A 21,603-nucleotide genomic window follows, 5' to 3' on the forward strand; every position below is an offset into this window, starting at 1 on the left:
GGGGATATTTATCTGTTTAGAAAACTGTCTGGCACGCAGTAGGTGCTCAATAAATATGTACTAAACTTAGATATAATTTTGTAGCTTATAAATTGCTTTTACGTGAACTAAGTTACATAGTAACTCGTTTTTTCCTTATACTCCCTTTTGTTCAAATTCTCCAATCTTTGCAGTAACAATATGGATGACAACAAAGAACTATCAGCAAAAAAGTTGCGAACTACTTGGGAAGCTCTTTAAAACAGATACCCCTATTAACTACATCGATCGAATGAACGCTCAGAGTCATCACCTTTACTAGCGTAAGGTTTCTGGGTGTGGAAGTTTAGAGCAACAGCAGAATAGCCAAGAATCAACAGGAAGAAAAGCCCAATTGAGTTTGTCCTATCAATCTGTTACACACACACCCTCGGAAAATGCGAGTTAAAGTCAATATTCAAGGAAACATTGGTCCGAATTCAACATCAACGTATTCAAATCCCTTAAAATGTTCTATCTGCTTACAACAAGCCTCGCCAACGAGCAAGTGCTGTCAGCGGGTGCGTATGGTCTGCTGAGCGAGCATATAGAGGATGTTTTGTTTTGCTATAACCCGGTGAGAATCTGGGCTGGGAAGCATTTCTTAAAGCCTCTGAGCTTGGCCCTTCACCCCCAAACAACCCGCTGGCCTCCACTTGGTACTGCCGGGGGCTTCTTGGGTTATTTCCCACATAGTTTAATCCCACCGGAGGCGAAGGGGCATCCCAGCCAAGGCTCCAGTGATGCCCGGGACAGACGGCAGACGTCTCAGAGGATCCTCTGCATAGTCTCCCGCCCGGGCAAAGGGTGTCACAGGGGGGCGCGGACCAGGGCGCCCCGGGGAGATGACAGGTGGGCGAGCGGCCGCGGGGCCAGAGCGCCAGGAGCGAGCCGCAGGGTGGTGCCGCGGCCAGTGTCAACTCCTGCCGTCAACCAGCCCGTCCGGGACCGGCGAGGGTCGCGGGCGCCGCAGCGCGAGATGGTCAACACGAGCCACACAGCAGCCCGCTCGACCTCCGACCCCGCGCGGGTAAATAAAGTTAGTGTTGGTGGCCGCGCAGCCGCCGCCGCCAAGGTCCCGCTAGCGGGCAGCTCTGGGCTGCCGCAGGCCGCAGGGAGGCGACCCGGAGCACCGGACCTGAGAGGAAGCCCCAGGCCGGGCGTCGGGCCGCGACCCCAGCCTGGGCTGACGACCACCACCCCAACCGCCTTCCCTGCAGGCCACGGACGGGATGCGGGACCAAGCCCTCCTCCGGCCCCGTCGGCGCCCCGCGCCCCTTTACCTGCTGTCTGGGTGCCGCCGCCGCGCGCTCCCCCGCATGGGGCGAATCCCGAGCCGTCACCCTCTTCGCGCCCGCCGCCGCCGCCGCCGCCGCTGCTGCCAGGCGATCCCGCCCCCGCCCCCTCAGGTAACCCAGGAAACCGGGGAACACCACCCCTCCCCCCGTCCGAGCAGACCCTCCCGCCTGCGCGTGCGCGCTGGCCCCGCCCGCGCCCCGCGTCCCGCCCCTCGCTGGTCGAGCGGCTTCAGCGGCGCAGGCGTGATGCATAAGCGGCCAAGCCAATGGGGAAGGGAGGAGGGCTATTCTAGCCAATGGGAAAGGGAGAAGGGTCGTTCGGGGAGGGTTGTTCTAGCCAATGGGGAAGGGAGGAGGGCCGTCGTAGGAGGGCTGTTCTAACCAATGGGGAAGGGAGGAGGGTGGGGCGGGTGGCTGCCCCCTCCCCCCATCCCAGGGCCCTGCGAAACCATCTGCGTCAGAGCCCGGGGAAACTGTGCTGCTGTTTCCCTGCGTAGGTCCCGAGGACGGGGGTCGGAGAACTATGGGACGGGGTCGGGAGAAGGAAGAAGAGTTACTCGGAAAAGGTTATTGTAGGCTTCTTTCAAGAAACATGTTTACGAAGCCACTGTCGCAATAATTCAACGCAGAGGTGTATTTTCCAACTTTACCTTCTTCCAATATATGTGTTTACAGCGCACTGTCAACGTTATGCGCCTTAAAATAGCAGTGCCTCCGAAGATGGGAGACGTGGGTTAAATACAGGGATGTTTTGGTAGCATCACCGCTGGCCGCTGGGCCCAGCGGGGATGACAGGCTGCTGCCGCAGGCAGGTTGTCATTTTAGAAGACAACCCCCCTCACCCAGTCACTGTGACAGGCCGTGCGGCCTGTGCAAGATATTGAGAAAGAGCCTGAATTTTGAAGTTTGAGGATCTAGGGTTCAAGACCTACCTAACAATGCAAACTGTGAACACGTGGTCTACAAATTGACAGGAATTGCTTTAAAATCAACACCCTCAATCATTTTTGCACAGGATTCGAGAAATAGAAATAATTTGGGATATTATATTCTAAGGCTGTGTACCAAATGTAGCTTTTAATACGTCAAACTCCCATCTGACTTAATGACAAGCAAAGTAAATAACTGCCCAGTGATGTCGTTTGAAGAGGTTCTGGGGAAATTCTCCACTTGGAGTTCAATCTCGCCAGGACCTCTGAAGCTTGGCCATTAGCAGTTCTCACCTTTGGACAGAGGTTGTTCACTTCCTCTGGCAAGCTTTTAAAGTGCAAATACTCCAGCGATGGGGAACAGACTGAAGGGGAGCAAAATATGCCACTCCAAAACGTGCCACTTTGGCATTTGGATTATTTTGAGCTGAAGACAATCAGAACTTGCAGACTTAGGAAAAACTTTGACCTCTACTTTAACGTCCTCAAAGAATGTGGATAGGAGGCCTACACCAGGAAGAGACCTATTACTAGAGAGAAGTAGTTTTACCGGGCAGGGCAAACATCTGATTGCCAAACATCTGCTCTTATTCCTGTCAATGACCCTCTTACCCCTTTGAGGCACAGGCCCCTATCCTATTCCTTAGCTCAGGATGGCATCTAACCCCTAATTGCCTGACTGCCTTTGGGTCTCATATTTTCTTAAGACTCCTGTACATACGAAGTTAAATTTGTTTTTTTCTCCTATTAATCTGTCTTATGTCAACTAATTATTAGACAAGCCAAAGACTCTAGAAGAGAAGAAAGGAAAATTTTTCCACCCCTACAATATGAAATCCCTAACAAGTTAGTGAAATAGATGTCTCAGAGAAATTGTCACTTGTTGAACAAATATAGTTGACCTTGAACAAGGGTGGGGGATATTTAGGGATCCCGACACTCCCCCATGCTGCGCAGTTGAAAATCCATGTATAACTTTTGACTCCCCCAAAACTTAACTATAGTTGTTCCCCAAAATCCACAGGGAATTGGTTCCAGAACCCTCATAGATACCAAAATTCACGATGCTCAAGTCCCTTATATAAAATGGCATAGAACAATGCATACAGTCGGCGCTTCTGTCTGCATTCACAGGTTCCCAGCCCTGGATGGAAACTACTGTTTTCCCTCTGCAGTTGGTTGAATCCATGGTTGCAAAGCCTGGGGACATAGAGGGCCAAATGTATATTTACTGAAAAAAATCCGCATATGTAAATGGACCCACACAGTTTAAATCCATGTTCAAGGGACAACTATATAAGCACCTACTATGTGGTGGATACTGTGCTAGGTGCTGGAGATCTTTGGTGAATTTCCCTGAACTCAAAGAGGAAGGGAAACCAAACTTGATCTATTTCACAGTTTTACCTAGAACTAAGCCCACTCTTATTTACATATCAGCTTTCACCCACTAATCTCAAAATGCCTCATTTTTTTTGTTAATGAACGAAAGAAGTTCATTAGAAATGTTAAGAAGACAGTTTCTGTTTCTCTTAAATGGAAGGTGATAGATGATCATGATTTCATTAAGGCCAAAGAGAATGAAACAGACTTTATATGACAATGGCACACAATTTGCCCCCAAAATATTATTTATTTGTAAAAGGTACAAAGTAATGTCATTTGTGGCTATTCTTTTCTCTGTATATCTGAGTTATAAAGTACTTTAACCAAACTGCCACAGTACTGACTTTGTCGAAGGGTATCTTAGAACACAGATATTAAGTATACATATTAGATAAAACTTAGTTTATAATAACTGCATATGGTGTCAGATGGGCACTAGATTTATTGGGGTGATCACTTTGTAAGTTATATGAATGTCTAATCATTGTCATACATCTGAAACTAATATAATATATGCCAACTGTAATTGAAAAATAAAAAAATAATCATAAAAAATTTAGTTAAATAGATATCAAATGAACATAAAGACGTGTAATCATGTACATGCAGTAGAAGAAAGAATAAAGAAAAAATAATAGATACATAGAAGGAAGCCCTACTTACATATATATCAAACACTGGAAAACTTTGTAAGTAGGAAATTCTCCAGATAATTTGACTCCAAACTGAGATTCTAAAATGAGAATCTAAAATCAGGGTGCTAAAAGATGCAGTTAATGTATAAGTGTATATTTTCACATTAATTATTCACCAAAATATGTTAAATAACTTGATGACTACATGGCTACGTAAGTCGGATCATGTCATATCTCTGCTCAAAAACCTACAAGGGTCCCCATTTCACTTGGGTCAAAACCAAAGTCCTTAAAATGGCCTACAGAGCTCTACGACATCTGGCTCCTTGCAAACGTACCGGCCTCTTTACCATTTATCAAACATTCCGGACACATTCCTGCCTATGGCCTTTGCACTGGCTGTTCCCTCTGCCTGAAATTCTTTTTCTCCAGATAGCCACATGGATAACTCATGTCTCTGCTCAGATATTCACCTTCTCAAAGAGGTCTATCTCAAAAGAGCTTTAAACTGACACAAGAGGGGACTCTGCCCCAGATCCCGCACTTGAGTGAGCCTCATATCACAGATGCCATCTGTTAAGGATGGAGTTGTCCCTCCCCCATTCATATGTCGAAGTCCTAACATTATATTTGGAGATAGAGCCTTTAAGGAGGTAATTAAGGTTACATGAGGTCGTAAGGGTGGGGCCCTAATTCAGTAAGACTGGTGTCCTAATAAGAAGGGGACGAGACACTTTAGCTTTCCACGCATGCACTGAGGAAAGGCCACACGAGGACACAGAAGGCAGCTGTCTGCAAGCCAGGAAGAGAGGTCTCGCCAGGAACCAACCCCGCTCGCCCCGTCATCTTGGGCCTCCAGATCTATGAAAAAATGTATTTCTTTGTTTAAGCCAACCAGTCTCCAGTGTTTTGTTATGGCAGTTCTAGCAGACTAATACATCCCCCACAATAATTTTATTAGAGAACACGCAGGTTCTCTGTCAGTGGATCTGGTGCTGAGAGTCGACATGGTGCGAGCGTAGATGTCATCTCTTTCATTGCACCTGTCAGCTTTTAACGTACTACTAAATTTACCCATTTGTTATGTTTATTTTTATTGTCGGCCACATTTAGACTATAAGTTCCACAAAGGCAGCAACCTTTGTCCTGTTTAGGATGTACCACAAGTGCCAGAGCAGTACCTGGCACATAGTAAGTGCAGTCGATATTTATTGAATGAATGGTTTAAGAGAATTTTCTTTAAATTCAAATAATAGCAAGTTAATCATGATTCGGGGATGTTTGACAACTCGAATGCTCATTGCATTGCACTGGAGCAGAAATAGATTTGTAGAGAAATGGTAGAGAGGATGAAGGGCTGTCATTTCAGTAACAGGAACATGGTCAAAATTATCCAGATCATCCATATTCGATTACGGACCGAGTAATTGCTATATTAAAAATTACAGATGCATAAATTTAGTTTTGGAGTGCTTTACTTTATTAGGATGCAGATGAATCTTTTAAAAATTGCCTTTTTAACAGGTACCTTGCAACTTCATTGAAGAGGTCAATACAGACTGTCTCCATGACGCTGTTAGGCAACATCCACTCCTTATTGCAAAATTGATGTGATTAGGTTTTAATAAGATTCCTTTCTTACAACCACATGTGAATCTAGTTATCGTAAACTAAAAAGTTTAAATAAAATACATTCTTTAGTGTAATGTTCTCTACTAAATCAGATAGCATTTTAAATCCCCAAAAGTATGTATACTCCGCTTTAAAACCTCTTCTATCATTGCATTACAAAATTCGTCAACATCAAAAAACTATGATGGAAAATTCCCTAACCTGCTGAAGGAAATAGACATATAAGCCCAGGAAGTGCAGAGAGTCCCAAATAAGATGCATCCGAAGAGCCACACCAGGACATATTAAAATTAAAATGCCAAAGGTTAAAGACGAAAAGAGAATCTTAAAAGCAGAAAGAGAAGAGCAATTAGTTAACTGCAAGGGAGCTCCCGTAAGACCGTCAGCTTATTTCTCAAAAGAAACTTCGCAGGGCATAAGAAATTGGCATGAAATATTCAAAGCGATGAAGAGCAGAGCAAAGACCTACCACCAAGATGACTCTACTCAGCAAAACTATCACTTAGAATCATAGCACAGATACAGAGCTTCCCAGACTACTTAAAAGCTAACGGAGTTTATCGCCACCAAACCAATATTGCAAGAATTGTTAAAGGGACTTCTTTAAGAAGAAGAGAAAAAGATAAAAAAAATATATGAATAATAAATGGCAATAACTACATTTCTATCAACAATTACTTTAAATGTAAATTGATTAAAGTCTCCGGTCAAAAGACATAGGATGGCGGAGTGGATAAGAAAACAAGACCCTTAGATAGGCTGCCTACAAGAGACTCACTTTAGATCAAAAGACACACACAGGCTGAAAATAAAGGGATGGAAAAAGATATTTTATGGAAATGGAAACGAACAAACGAAAAAAGTTGGGATAGCAATACTTTTACCAGACAAAACAGAATTTAAAACAAAGGCTGTAACAAGAGACGAAGAAGGACCCAGTAATCCCATTTCTGGGTATTTAGCCAAAGAAACACAAAACACGACTTCGAAGGGACATGTGCATTCGTATGCTCATTGCAGCATTATTTACGACAGCCAAGATATGGAGGCATCCTGGGTATCCCTCGACGGATGCATGGATAAAAAGGTAGTATATTTATGCAACGGAATATTACTCAGCCATAAATAAAGAATGAAATCTTGCCATCTACAACGACATGGATGAACCTAGAGGGTATTGTGCTGAGTAGATAAATCAGACAGTGAAAGACCAATTTCATATGATTTCACTTATACATAGAATCTAAAAAAACAAAATAAACGAACAAAGCAAAAGCAAACTTATAGATACAGAGAACATTTGGATGGTTGCCAGATGGGAGGGGGGTTGGGCAGTGGCCGTAGAAGGGGAAAGGAGTAAGAAGTACAAACTGATAGTTACAAAATAGTCACGGAGTCATAAAGTATAACATAGGGAATGTAGTCCATGATATTGTAATAACTATGTACGGTGTCAGAGGGATACTAGATTTATCAGGCGGATCACTTCATAAGGTATATAGATGTCTAAACACTATGTTGTATACCTGAAACGAATATTATATGCCAACTGTAATTGAAAAATAAAAAATATTTTAAAAGTAAATAGAATATCATAAGAACTCTCTAAATCTCACGGTAGCTCATTCAGAAGACTAGAAAAATAAAGTGGTAGTTCAAGTTATCAGCAGGTTCATGAAACAGAATGTCATTTGATCAATTCAAAGTACAAGCCAGAACACAACCAACGGAGTCTTCCCTACCTTCTGCGCCTCCCGGTGACTATTGTTAATTGTCTTCTCAAATCCACTTTGAGTTTCTTAAGTTGTGAGGACTGCGTTTTAGCTTTTTGTGTTCTCCAGCACCTGACTCAATAAGTAGCCGCTCGATAAGTTTTTTGAATAAATGAGGAAGATGGCGATGCCGAAGAATACAAGTATCTGAAAGAATTCTGTGACCTATGGTCAAACGGTAAACAGTTGTTAGAGGTTATGTGCCTTTTACACTCTGGGAGACTTTATTTAAATCCCGATTTCTGTGCCTGAAATATCAAAAAATTTTATATCTGTCTGCATTCTGATGCGGCATCCTTTTTGTTAGGAAACGACTGTTTTCTTCAAAGAGCAATCAAGCTTGTAAAAATTACGGTTATTTCCTCGGTTCACTATGTAAACGAATTCAAGAGAATTGTCACATATTTGGAATTAGAACTGAATATTAATGCGGTTCGGTCCCACCCCAAGCCTAAGTTACGCTTACCTCTGGAATTCGGGTGGTGAGAGTTGCAGGGGTCCCAGCGGGCTTGTGAGTGAGTGAGGGAAGCACGATTCTAAGGGCCTCCGGTGCCCAGGCTCATCAGAACTTGGGGTGCAGAGGGCAGGGGTGGCTGTACACACAGCAGGTGTCTGCTATTCAAATTTGCTCCCCACCAGCACTCTAAATATTTCTAAGTCCCGAGATTTCAAAGATATTTCAAAGGCATCCGAGATTAAAAACTAAAAGGCCCGTTTTCACTAAAATATCTGTAGGATCTCTGGTCCCAGGCAGCACTGCCTTACTATCCATGCGACAAACTGATGGCACCAGAGAAAAGAGAGTGTGGCCCCATCTGCCATGTGAGGGGCCCTGCAGTGCGTCAGCCTTGGCGGAAGGAGGTCACGCCCTCCATCAGACTCGGAGTAAACCAAAAAGCCTTCTCCTTGCCCTGCGCCTGCTGAGGTTAAATCAAGGCAGGAAACAGTGGACTCCACTGGAAAGCAGGACTCGTTCTGTAAACAGGCGACTGCTGGCCAACGTTTGTCTTTTTAATGTAGCTATTCCAGGAATTGAGTTCTGAGGCAGCTGCTCATTTAGCATCTAAATGCAGCCCAGGGGTGTCATCCTACTGAGGATAAAATGTATGCTGTCATCTGTTTAGGAGTGTAACAACATCCAATCAATCACTGAAATGTAAAATAGAGAAGGCGGGGCGGGGTGGGAGCAGTTCCGAATTATAGGACTGTCACTGAGGAAAACAGTTTATCAGATAAGACATGTTAAAGGGTCTTAAATGAGCAAGGCATTTAAAAAATATCGACCCTATTTAATAACATAATCTTCTGGATTTTCATCCACATTTTTAAAACATCATGATGTCGCTTCACAGACATCGGCGTGATAGAGCAATTTAGTCAGCAAAGCCCACGGGCAGGTGAACTCGGCCTTCGGTCAGGAGACAGTCTCATCAAACTGTATCGCCTCCTTCGGCAAAGGGGAAGTGAGTGGCTTTGTGGCAAGTGACTGTCCCTTCCGGGGGACTCTGGCCGATGTGCAAGCTGCCACTCGTCTCGGCTTCTCTTGAATTCTATGTAATTTCTAAAAGATCCTCCCCCTTACATTCTACTCTCCTCCGCCCACCATCAGATACTCTCCCTAAGAATCAGATACCAGCGACCTGAAATAAACATGATGATGACAGCCCTGCTTCTGCTATTGCTGCTCATACCATAGAAGCCTCTTCTCCACGTCAAAAGCATCCGCCAGGAATTCGAGATTACCAAATCAGAGCAATAGATGACCGAAGAAATGTACTGCAAAGCACTGTCACAGGGCGGCTCGCCCGACTTGTTTCCTGTCCAGCCTGCGGCACCGTTTCTGGACCTCGGCACCTGGCTGATAAACGGTCTATCAGAGAGCAAGCCTTTCCCCATGGGATGCAGACGACACCGCGTTTCTCGGCCGCCGCGCCTCTGCTAATTGCTGGCTTTTAAACCCTGTGCTTGCCATCCAACACGCGGGACTCGGGCCATCCCGCGAACCAAGTCCGTCACACAGCGAAGGCAGCTGTCAGGTGAGCACCCTACCACCACGGCCGAGTCTTAACAAAAAGAAATGGTGTCAGAATGTTCATCACTGGGAGAAGGCACTTGCTGTTATGTGGGGGTTTCCCGAAATCTGATAAATTCAAGTCAGACATGTGTTAGATGTCTTCAAAAATAAGACAAATCGTTGGCCACTGGGCACTGGGTTAGCCAAGATGGAACATATGGTGGGAATTGGATGAGTGCCAACGATATTCACCTCAAGTGCTGCTGAGTGGGGCCCTCGGTGCCACCTCTGTTCACTGGCTCCCTAACCGGATGCCCGAGAATTAATGTGAAAGACACCACTTAAACGGAAAGTGAAAAAAACACTTTCTCCCAAATGGATAATCTCTCGTTTTAACATTATACGCATCTTTCCTCTTCCCATTAGAAATGCCACCTCTATTACATACTAAATTCCTTTCCATTTTCCAAGCTGTTTCTGAACTCTTTAAAATTAAGAGATATAGATCCATAAACTGGTAGCCCTGAAAGTGGATCTTAATTTTCAGAAGTTCTTCAGAAGAAAAGCGGCTCTCGTTAGCTCCTGCACGCACAGCCTGTGCCTTCTACCTCTCACATGCGAGCGATTCGTCACATCACCTGAATTCTGTAGTCGTTCCAAACACGTATTCCTTTCGCGTGCTACCTCTTCGATTTCAGGGAGCGAAGAGGGAGGAATGGAAGAGAGGGAATATATACTGTTAATTTGTCAATGTATGTGAAAAGGAAATCCGTAGTCTCGCCTTATTCCGTCTTGCCTTCTGAAGAAGCAATAGCACAGACATTCTGAAAACATGGAAGAGAAGAATGTGGGTTGTAAGGTCTAGAAGTAACTTTACTGGTCAATTCTCCAAAGACAGGGAAGCTACGCTGACTTATTTCTCAGTAAAAGTGTCACCTGGCACCGATCCATCTTTGCCACACCTGACGTGTACTATATAGGTCAGAAACAACCGTATGAAGTAAGTTAGAGTAGTTGTTCTATCTACAGGTTTTCACAAAACCTCACGTCGATACAGCCCGGATGTAATGCACACACGCTACACGGGACTCGCCCATCTGTTTTTACCAAGAGTAGCTTTCGTAGTCTCGGCTCAGGCCTTTTTTTCTCGGTGTATATTCCTTTCTTAATGGAAAACCGTCTCCTCGGATGCCATGCTTTAAAACCCGACCGGTAGCTTTCCTGTCACCCTTCGAAGGCACCTGGAGTTCTGCCTCTGACTCAAAGATTTATCTTAGCCAAATAAGAATGAGCAGGTACTGGTGGACTTCGTCTTTTAAGGAGTCACATTTCACTTCCTTCGAGAGAGGACCATGAGTCCAACTTGCTACCATTCAGGTCTGCCTAAGACGCCCCAGTCTTGCCTGGGGTGCCAGGTTATCACTGTGCCAATTCCGATGGCCTTCCCCTCCTCCCTTCCCCCCGACCCCGGTCACCGGAATGCCTTCGTTTGAATTGCGGGGACATTTGTGATTTTACTGACGATAAAATTAGAGCCTAGAAAACTAGGTAACTACTGTTAGCAACGGGCAGGGCAGGGCAGAACTCAGGTTACTGGACGCCAACTTCCTCAACAGGTCTCAACAAAGTAAGAAGCACGAAACTGCTAACTGGCTTTCTTGATAGGATTTTCTTAAGAGTATTTTGCCAGAGGCTAATTTTAGAGTTCAAGTGTGATTAGCACTGTCTTTTTCAACTGCTCTGCAGCTTCTCTGTGTAGAAAACATACTTTTGCTGCAAGGAAAAGTCCTTTGCAGGGTCTTTGCCGTGTGTCCGCTAACATTACTCCAGGGAGGCGTGTATATGGCTGCATTATCATACCGAGACGCACACCTAACACACACGATTACCTTTGATGAAAAAGAATCCAATCCAGCAATTCCACTTCTAGGTATAGACCCAAAAGAATCGAAAGTGAGGACTCAAACAAATATTTGTAACACCGATGTTCACAGCAGCATTATACACAGCAACCGAGAGGCGAAAGCAATTCAAGTGTCCAGAGACAACCGAACGGGTAAACAGTGTGGTGCGTACATACCACAGAATATTATTCTGCCTTAAAAAGGACGTTCTGACTCATGGTCCAAAAAGATTGAACCTGGAGGCACTATGCAAATAAAACAAGCCAGTCACAAAGGGATACGTATTATATGATTCCATTTACATGAGGCAACTAGAGTAGTCAAATGCAGAGACAGAAAATAGAAGCGTGGTTTTTGGGTCTGGGGGAGGGAAGAGGGGGAGTTGATGTTTTCTGGAAACAGTCTTAGTTAGGAAGATGAAAGCGTGCAGGAGATGGATGGTTATGATGTTTGCACAATGTGGACGTGCTTAACGTCACAGAACTCTACACTTAAAAAGGTTAAATTTTATGTTATGTTTATTTTATCGCACACATGCATATGCACACACACACACACACACACACACACACACACACACACACAGAATAGGAGAGACAGAACTATTAACCCTGATCTGGAGGGAGGGGATGGGGAAGGTTTCTCAGAGGAGGTGGGTTTGTCTTGAAAGATGAGGAGAGGTTTGGTAGGTAGGGCAGAAAAAAAAGTGTTCTGGACTGAGGGAATAATGTCAAGAAGAAGGAAGGTCTACTCAAGGAACAGCGAATAGTCCAGGTGACTGGGCGTTTGCAGGTAAGTTCCTGGAGACAAAGCCGCCGTGGCAGGAGGGCCGGATCTCGAAGGCTCCTGCGTGTCGTGCATAAGTCTGGCTCTATTCGGCAGGCAATGGGAAGCCACTCGTGTCCTTTAAGCTTGGGGACATGACCAAGCTTGTATTTTAGAAAGACGATGTTTGGCCGTTATGTGAGGAATGGAATGGGGGTGGGGAGAGACTAGAGGCTGGGACGCTGGGGGCGACTGTGGCTGGGCTTCCGAGTGGATGGCGTGGTGTTTTTATCCACTCTGCTCTCCCCGCGCTGGGCTGACCTACCCACATGCTCTCCGGCTCTTCTGGCTCAGACCAAGGTCGCTGAAGACGCCTCCCAACCTTGACCCCACTTGGGCTTTGTTCTTTACTCCCAACCTCTAAACTCCTGACCTGCACGCTATGCTCGGCCCCCTCCCGATCCGGCAGGCACCCTGGCTCCTCCTAGCTTCTTCCTGAATCTCACCCACGGGTTTCCTTCCTCTCCAACTCCGGCCAACTCAATCCATGTTACCGATTCCTGCCCGATTCCCCTCTCCACTCCTTGGTTCCGTGCTGACTCCCTCCTCCAGCTGGACCAGTCCCTAGTCTCTAAGATGGGCCGGGGGGAGGGGAGATAAAGAGGGACTCAAGACATCCTTAACATAGGTCAGGAATAGAATCGGGGCCAGCGATGAGAGGTGAGAGAGAGAGAGCATGAGTGAGCATTCTGGATCCCCCGGGCTTGGTGTACCTCGCCTGATGGCACCTCGCTTGAGCCTATCTGCACTCACTCTGTCACTACGCCGTGCCCCAAACGATCTCGGTTTACTGGCATCCAAGATTCGGAGCTGGCATCTCTCCACGCGGGCTGCGGCCCACCCCGCTCCGCAGGAGTGTCTTCATTCCCCTTCCTTTCTGCAGTGTTTGGCCGCTCTGCACACCTGCACGGGCAGGTCTTGGAACCAGCTCCCGAGAGCACCGGGGCTGCCAGGAACCCACCTGCTAACCACCTTCCTCAGGGGTTCGAAAGCTTCCTGCCTGCGCCCAAGCTGCCCACCAAAGCTGCCTTGCTCTTGGCTGGCACTGGGAAGTCTCAGAAACCCTTTAACTTACCTGCACATTGAGTATCTGCTTCAGGTGAGCAAGGAACTCTTCCCTTTGGTGGTCACTCCATAGGCGTCTTCACTACACAGTCATTCGCAGCCATCCGCTGTTAGCTGCAGTGGGACTGGTTCTTTGCCATTAAGCAAGCTGGGTCGCTTGTTTGTGGTTAGCTTCTGGCTTCTGCTCAGCTGACTTAGGGAAGGCTCATTCTCCTGGCGTTACAGAACGTGCACAGTTGAGTCAAACTGCCTGAGCTCCCGTCAGATGGCCAAGGTAAATCCGGCTGCACTCTGATGTCACCGGAGGAAGATGCAGAAGCAGGAAGATGGCGAAGGCACGGGCTTCGTGCACCACAAGAACTTGAGAACGCAAGTTCCCCACGGAAGGATGGATGAGCTGCCGAAGGAGGCAGCGCCCCAAACACTCTGGCACTGCAGCCGCTCTTAGCAAAGCCAAACCGTCATTAGAGATGGCTTTTTGGAAGCCCGATGCTGCTGTTTCGTTTGGTGATGGGGCTGGGACATCTCTGCGTTGCCCGGAAAGCGAGTGGCCTTCTCTCCTCCTGTCTCTTTGGCAGGTGGCCATGCCTGGGTCACATGGGGAGTTTGGCAGATCAAGTCCGATCTCTTTGCTTTGCAGTGTAGCTGCAGCAAGGATTTCCAGTTAGTGATTTCGTGGTGGCTCCTGTGAGTCATACACAGTGCCCTGCTTGTCCCGTCGAGGGGGAGGGCCTGAGTTGGACCCCGTGAGATCATCGGCACTGTTGGTCCGAGGAGTCTGCAGTGTTTGGAGGGCATGGAACTGAAGGGAACGCCAGCCTATGAGTCCTGAGCCTGGGCACGGCCGCTCACCATCTGGTTGCAAACTTTCGCCAAACTCGTAGTGTAGTTTTTCTGCCTCTGTGTTGACCTCTGCCTCTTTCCTTTTTCTGATGCTATTATTTTCTTTTAAAATTGTTTATTAAACACTATCATCATCTTTTTGATCCCATGCCTATTATGGATTACTGAATTAATACGTTTTTTATACACGTAACAGATTCACGTGTATATACATTCATGTATAAATAAAGTGCTCCTTTTTAAAAACTTTTCTTATGGGGGGGTGAAATTGACATAACGTAAAATTAATGATTTTACAGCGAACTATTCGGTGGCATTTAGCACTTTCCGTACACCGTGCGACCACCACCCCCACTTTATTCCGAACCGTTTTCACTGGGCACGCAAGCCAGGCCCCCGGCTGGCACTTACACACCCTTAATCCTCACGATGACTCCCCCGGGTAGGTATTGTTATTCCCGTTTTACAGGTAAGGAATCTGAGACCTATCCAATGTCATGCTGCTTTTAAACGGGCGGCGCCAGCACTTGAATCCAGGCCTGTTCACTTCTGAGTCCACGCTCTTACCTGCTAACTAGACCGCTGTCTGTGTGTGCGGTACGGATCTGTATGGACGGTACCCAGGAGATGTGGAATCGGCATCTGGTGAATGGCTACTATGTATTGTATGTTTTTGCTCAGAACTTTCAGGGTTTTATCTCTGCACCTGGAAATCGGCACTCATCTTGTTATATTCTGGATGCAGATCATAGGGAAAGGGATTTATATCGTGACACCATGGCGAGGCCCAGAAAACGGCTATTAAAGTGGATGCCTATACGTGATATCAGCACATTGTTACAGTGCTCAATTTCCATGCCTGGCTGAACCTTAAAGCGCCCGGCAGAGTCGTTAAGTCGTTATAATTAGTTCTGAAACTAATAGCTGTGAATGGATTCAAACGTGTCATGTGCCACATATGCAGCAGGCCCTCCATAAATATCTTTTAACGTGTCGCGCTTGCAATCGCTGCCTGTGATGCCTGCTCCTGTCTGGGCCACGTCCGTGACTCCTCGGCCACACTCAGGGAAATGACGTAGGTTTGACTATATTCGCCATCGTCATATCAGCTCAGTGACACACTCAACAGAGATGTCAGGGTCACAGGGACTAAGAGAAAGTTCTTTATTTTTCCAAACTGAAAACTATCAGAATGCTATAAATAATAAAGTCATTGTCAACGTATACTGCTAGGGGAAAAAATCCTCTTTACTTGGAAGCCTTTGTTAGTTCTGTTTCATGTAACACACGAGAAAGCTCTGGAGCGTTTCGAACGCCTGTCAGACTTACCTCTCCAAGCATTTCCTGTGTTTACCGTGATGCTTTCTGCCTCACTGAATTCTACCGCTGTCTGACCACCGACCAGCGCAATGCACTGAGTTAATGATTTTCTCCCTAGAGTACTATATGTTGCCCCAGCTGTGACCGTAGGGGCCCTTGTCAATGCCTAGGATGCAAATGATTCGTTTGGAAGGCAGAACTTGACGAGTCCAGTCGGTAATAGTTAGTTGAGCATTCTTCTGTGCACAGAGTGCCATGGAGTGCCTTGAAGGGTGGCTGCAGACTCCCAAATGCCTGATTTACATCCTCAGTGTGTGATCCTCTCCCAGAGGGCCTGACTTTGCCAGATAAACAGGTCGGTCAGGGTGACACAAACCCGATTTTCTCTAAGACACTTCCAACTCGGAAAGACTGTGCAGTTCTGTGATAACTACCGTGTACAACTATTGCGGTAAAGCACTAAGTGGGACTCGGGCTGTATGACAGAGTTAACGTCCTAAGGATGTAGTGTGACTTTCATCTACTTAGAATTTATATGCTGCCTAGTTATAAAAGGGCGCGAGGTAGTTTTCATACTTAAAGATAATTTTAAAATAGGGTAATTTAAGGTGGAGAGTTGATTAAGGACTCTGTAAATGGGTGAATCTAACCAGTTACCTGCGATGAGCTGATGATTATAGCTGAGCTCTGGATTCGGGCTAGATTTCTGGCAACCAGGGCAAAAAGAGAAATAGAATGGATACTACGGGTCAAAACAAAACAATATTTTTATCTTTTACCTGATAAATTGGCATTAAATTAATTGCCATTAAATTCAAGGAGGAATAAACGATTTGTCCCCTAAAGTGCACCCCAAGTCGAATGAGTCAAGCGTGGTATATCCATTCGACGGAATATCGTTTAGCGTTAAAAAGAGAAAAAAATTCTGATGAACCCTGAAGACATTATGGCAAGTGAAATAAGCCAGACACAGGGGGACAATTGCTATATGATTCCACCCATACAGGTACTAGAAAAGGCAAATTCTTAGAGACGGGAGGTAGAATGCTGGGGGCTGGGGCACGGGGGAATGGGGAGCTGGTGCTTAATGGGCGCAGAGTTTCTGTCTGGGATGAGGAAAAAGTTCTGGAGATGGATGGAGTGATGGCTGCATGACGTTAGGAATGTGCTTAATGTCACTGAACTGGACACTTAGTTGACTTAAAATGATTAAATAAAAACAGGAAGGGCGGGGGCTTGCTCCTCAGCCATCAGGGGTGAGCGCCGACTGCAGACGTGGCGCAGCGAGCCCCCGGCACGTGTCCCCGTGGCCTGGCGCTGGCAGCTCAGCCCGGGGTGGAGAAGCTTCCCCGCCTCCAGCCCGCATGGCTCTCCGGAGCGCGGCTCGCAGCTCTCGCTTGGCGTCCTGGTCCACACATCCACACTCTGCTCCGAGCTGGGACCCGCCACGGTGTCACACCATCTTTCCATCACCGCTAAAGCCCTGAGCTGACAAGTGCAGCTGCCGCGGTCCCGACGTGCACCCTGCCTGGCCCTGGCCCCGAGCCCCCTTTACGGGAATGAACACAGCAAGGATATTGTTACTTCCCGTTAAACTGGGATCCGGAGGAGCTCAAAAGAGCTTAAAATTTTTTTATGGTGAAACCTTATATAAACGCTCCTCAACTTACAGTGGGGTCATGACTTGATAAACCTATCCCAAACTGAAAATATTTTAAGACTAAAATGCAATTTATGCACCTAACCGGCCGAACATCACAGCTTAGCCAAGCCCCCCTTAGACGCGCTCAGAACACAACATCCACAAAACACTGGCACCCGGCACCCGGCACAGTGTCCTGTCAGCCCCGTGAGCACGTGGCTGCCGGGGGCTGCATCGCCCCACCGCCCGGCCTCGCCAGAGAGTGTGGTGCGCCCATCGGTAGCCTGGGAAAAGGTCAGAATTCAAAATTCAAAGCACAGTTTCCCCTGACCGCGTATCTCTTTCACACCATCGTAAAACTGAAAAGCTGTTAAGCGGAACCACTGTGAGTCGCAGACCGTCTATGTGTATAATTTATAATGATAGCTAATAAGTATTGAGCACTAGTCCAGTTGCTTTATATCAATGAATACATTTAAGCCTCAGAATAATCCTAGGGTGTGGGTGCCATGATTACCCCTGTTTGTGAAATGAGGACGGTTAGGCACAGAGAGATTAAGCGGCCACTCGGTGTCACAGCTGGAGAGTGTGCCAGAGCCAGAATTCGAGCCTCTCTTATCGTCACTACGTCATACTCCCCTCTGCTAGCCAGAAGGTGATAAAACGAACGTCCCGTTCTTGCAGAAAGTTCGATCGACTCTTCAATTGGCCATAATTTCTTCAGACTTCTAAAAGCTATAGAACAGTATGGCTGTGCTAAGTGCGATGTGGTGTCCTGGATTGGATCCTGCAGCAGATAAAGGACATTTGTGGAAAAACAGATGGGATCCGAGTAAAGTCTGTGTAGCTGCACGGATGCTAACTTTGTAGCTTTGGCAGATGGACCGCGCGGTTGCGTGACATGTTAGCACTGGGGAGAACTGAGCGTGGAGTGACATGGGAACTCTGTACTGTCTCTGAGACTTCTCTGTAAATCCAAAATTAATAACAACAACAACAACAACAACAACATCACGGACATGAAACCTCGCTGATACTTTTCTCTGGGGCCCCTCTCGACAGGCGGTCATCTGGAATGGGGGGCTTCTCATTCCAAGAGCCTCACACAGGTATCAGCACACTAGGTGTCAGCCACCTTTTGACAGAGGACTTCGTGAGGCCTTCGGGCTTCCGGGAGAGGTCAGTGGCGAGGGCCTCCCTCGAGCCCGGCCCCTCCTTCAGCTGGTGGCCTTGCTGGGAACCCCTTCCCTCGATCAACTCACTTTCACTCTTACCAGCCATGCAGCCCACAGGCTCTGTCCCACCAACGACCTTACCGAAGGTCGTGATCGCTGTAGGCCATTGCCGCTCCCTTCCGGCACCCCTCGCTCAAACTTTCCTCCACACTGTGCGCTGACTTCTCTGAGCTTGGGGACACATGGAGACCTCTCAGAGTGCTGCGGTCCAGGTTGACAGACCAGAGCCCCAGGCTCGGCCATTTCTGTAGGAGAGACATGAATAGTGCCACACGGCAGGTTCTAAGGGGTAGAATCCCCGCCGGAAGCTGGGAAGGCTGTCTGCTCACTCAACACTCGAGCTGTGCACCTACACCGCCCCCCACAAGGACCCCAGCTGGCACAGGGAACGTCCAGAGCTCAGAGGGCCCCTTGCTTCGCTGTCGAGATATCTCCCTCCTGTCTGGAGGTCATTAGAAGGGCAACCGCTCCAAGAGCTCATTCATCTGTTTCTTTACCTAGCCCCACCTCCCCCCCACCCCCTCAGTGTTTATTTATAAAAAGGTAACTGTGAAGACAGAGGCTCTCAAAGGGGAGGCCTGGAAGGCCCACCGGGAGGGTGGAGGGGAGGCCCGGGGCCGGGTCAAGGCTGTGCAAGGCAGACCAGGAAGAGCTAAGAACTCAAAGGGCCTGGCCAAGGTCTCTGGGAAAACGAGTAGGTTTAGCAGTTCTGTGGTCACGAAAAACAGGCCCTCTAGTTCTGGGGTTCCCGAGAGTCACAAGGAGAGCCCACTTCCAGCAAGCGTCTCCAACACTCTCCATGCAGTGCATCCCACGCCAGATTCAGACCTAGGAAGACTGCAGGTAGGAATTGCTTATCTGTGGTTTTATCCCTAAAGTTAACACACAAAAAAAGAGAGACTACCCACAAGAGGAGCTCAGCGTAAGCCCTTCCGTTGCTTCCCCTCAGCCTGTAAGGGCTAATAGCCTCGCCTGGAAGGCAAGGATGCTCGTGTTAGTGCTGAGGCAAATGTTCTTGTTTTCTCTGCTAATTCACCTAATTTCTTTTGAAATTTCTATGAATCGTACTGGATTGTGCAATTTGTTTCATCATACAGATGCGTAGAATCACATTTATGATTTGAGTCACAGCTGTTATAAAGAAGGATTATTATGGATCTTACAGTGAAATACGATTTTACGATATGTGAAGCTAAGTCACGCAGTTCTACTTTCTTGAAAACAATAGCCCTCTCGCGGTTTAATGAACAATCAGGATGTTTATGTTTCTAGGGAGAAAAAAGTTTCTCACTTTACTCAGTGAGGTGCGTGTGGTCCAAAGAGCCAGAAGGTCTGAGCCCCGCCCAGTGGGTCTCAATTTTCTCATCTGCAAATGAGAAGCGAAACTCTTGCACGTGATCGCTAAGAGGCTATAATATGTCATCCATAAAGCTGGAGAGGAGAGTGGCCACATGCAAATATAAAGTCCACATGACAAGTACAGATACATATATATACAAAATTATGTTGTATATAGAGAGAGTTACATGAGAAATGTTGCCATCACAGATTATTAGCAAAAGAAATTCTCTCCAGTGACGAGAAATATCAAAATAGGTTGAATATTTATGGGATATCCACCTTCCCAATTAGAAGGGTCTGCGTATTGTATTGTGAATGATTTTCAGAAAAGGAGTTAGAACACCTTCCCCAGCTAATTGTCTCGATGTCGACAGAGCCTAATGGTGAGCAAGTTATTTCCTTCATTTGATCCGCTGTTACTCAATCCCATGAGGTGGGGCCACAGAACGTGGCTTTAGATACCAGCCAGTCCCGGCGCTGGCCACCTGCTAGCTTCGTGTGAACAGGAATCAGGTCAGTTACCCTCTGTGCCCCGGGCCCTTTGTCTATTAAGTGAGGATAATAATAATCCTTAGAGCTACAATCCATGAAAAGTGCTTTATAAGGTGACAAAAATGCTGATGATTATCATAAATTCTAAGGTTAACATTGATAAAAGATAAGGTATTAACATTAAAAATTTTAAACAATCGGTTTACTACAACTCAGTGCCACCACGTAGAAGAATCACCCAAAACATAACGTTGGGTAAAAGATGCCTAACACAACAGAGTAGGTTCCCCTTGATTCTGCGAAGGGGCTTCTGAGAGGCCGGGAGTGTTCTACTTCCTGATTTACGTGTGGTTTACATGGGTGTGTTCAGTTGAGATCACGCAACAAGTTGTGAGCATAGAATCAGTGCCCTTTTCTGTCTGCATCATATACTTCCATAAAACGTTAAAATTTTGGATTTAGAAAAATTAGACACTATAGATAAACAGCAACAACAAAAGTCTCCAGATTTCCTGTCTTCCAGAGACAGCCACTCTCAATATTTGGACGTAGAACCTTCTAGAATTTTTCTCTGTATATATACACACACATATTTTACAACAATGAAATCACTCTACATTTTTTGGCCACCCAGTTTTCTCACCGGGCGGGATACTGTGGTCTTTCATGCCAATAAGTGATCGGTTATTAACTACATAATCCTGGAGTCTATTTTATCAACGACCTATTTTACTATTATAAATACTAATAAATGAGACTTGTTCAGACATCTTTGCCCAGCGGTTGATTATTTTTAGGGTTCCTGCACCTGGATTTTGGGACCCTAGGAGGACACACATCGTTTAGGCATCGCGTTTTCTTCTAGAAAGACAGACCGTGCCAGTGTACGGTCCCATCTGCAGCGGGCGGAAATCCCCCTCCCCCTCTTGCCTTGCAAACGCGGACACTCTCATTCTCTTTAGTCTTTGCCCATCTGGAAGTTACGTGGTGTCACTGAGCACGAGGGCCCCCCCGAGAGGCGCCAGGGGATTCGGAGCTGACCCCGGGACAGAGCGGACATGGTCCGCCTTCCAGCTCAGAACCGTGGTTTCCTCGGCTATGAAATGGGATCGATGACGGTGTTTCCTAAAGAGAAGTATTAAGTACCTAACGCTGGTCCCAACCACTTCTGACTGTTCTCCCTCCCCGTTCCGGGCTCCTCTCCAAGCTCGTCCCGCCCCGAGGCCCAGGCGTGCCCCCCCAAATGTGGATC

At 46.8% G+C, this 21,603-nt stretch overlaps 2 protein-coding genes and 1 long non-coding RNA gene across 8 annotated transcripts in view; 1 reads left to right on the forward strand and 2 right to left on the reverse strand.

The window, feature by feature from the left end:
* The window catches only part of LYST (lysosomal trafficking regulator), a 143,156-nt gene extending 141,734 nt beyond the window's left edge, over positions 1 to 1,422 (reverse strand). Inside the window, exon 1 of the mRNA XM_039850366.1 lies at positions 1,302 to 1,422. The gene's annotated coding sequence lies outside the window, so the exon portion shown is untranslated. The remainder of the gene's footprint in view (positions 1 to 1,301) is intronic.
* On the forward strand, positions 532 to 9,472 carry LOC120592627 (translation initiation factor IF-2-like). Of its 3 annotated transcripts, XM_039850374.1 has the most exons (3): positions 532 to 1,048; positions 1,239 to 1,427; positions 9,280 to 9,472. In XM_039850374.1, exons 1-3 carry the CDS (start codon positions 998 to 1,000, stop codon positions 9,364 to 9,366), a joined length of 327 nt encoding a protein of 108 aa, XP_039706308.1. In that variant the 5' UTR covers positions 532 to 997; the 3' UTR covers positions 9,367 to 9,472. The 3 variants fall into 3 exon arrangements, with proteins under 3 accessions (XP_039706308.1, XP_039706307.1, XP_039706306.1); XM_039850373.1 differs by having other exon boundaries at positions 532 to 1,427; XM_039850372.1 differs by lacking the exon at positions 9,280 to 9,472 and adding an exon at positions 3,380 to 3,572 and having other exon boundaries at positions 532 to 1,427.
* An 8,704-nt stretch (positions 9,473 to 18,176) lies between these two features.
* LOC120592571 (uncharacterized) overlaps positions 18,177 to 21,603 on the reverse strand; it is an 11,435-nt gene continuing 8,008 nt past the window's right edge. For 3 of the 4 annotated variants that reach the window (XR_005650146.1, XR_005650147.1, XR_005650145.1), the window contains exon 3: positions 18,177 to 18,763. This is a non-coding gene — a long non-coding RNA (uncharacterized LOC120592571). The remainder of the gene's footprint in view (positions 18,764 to 21,603) is intronic. The other variant, XR_005650148.1, reaches the window with a different exon arrangement.

Source organism: Pteropus medius, unplaced genomic scaffold, assembly GCF_902729225.1.
Source record: "Pteropus medius unplaced genomic scaffold, Ma_sr-lr_union100, whole genome shotgun sequence".
NCBI classification, from domain to species: Eukaryota; Metazoa; Chordata; class Mammalia; order Chiroptera; family Pteropodidae; genus Pteropus; species Pteropus medius.

Coding starts and splice junctions, on each gene's coding strand:
- LOC120592627 (XM_039850372.1), top strand. CDS start 998: ATGGTCAACACGAGCCACACAGCAGCCCGCTCGACCTCCGACCCCGCG. Junction 1,428..3,379: donor TCCCGCCCCCGCCCCCTCAG/GTAACCCAGGAA, acceptor CTGCATTCACAG/GTTCCCAGCCCTGGATGGAA.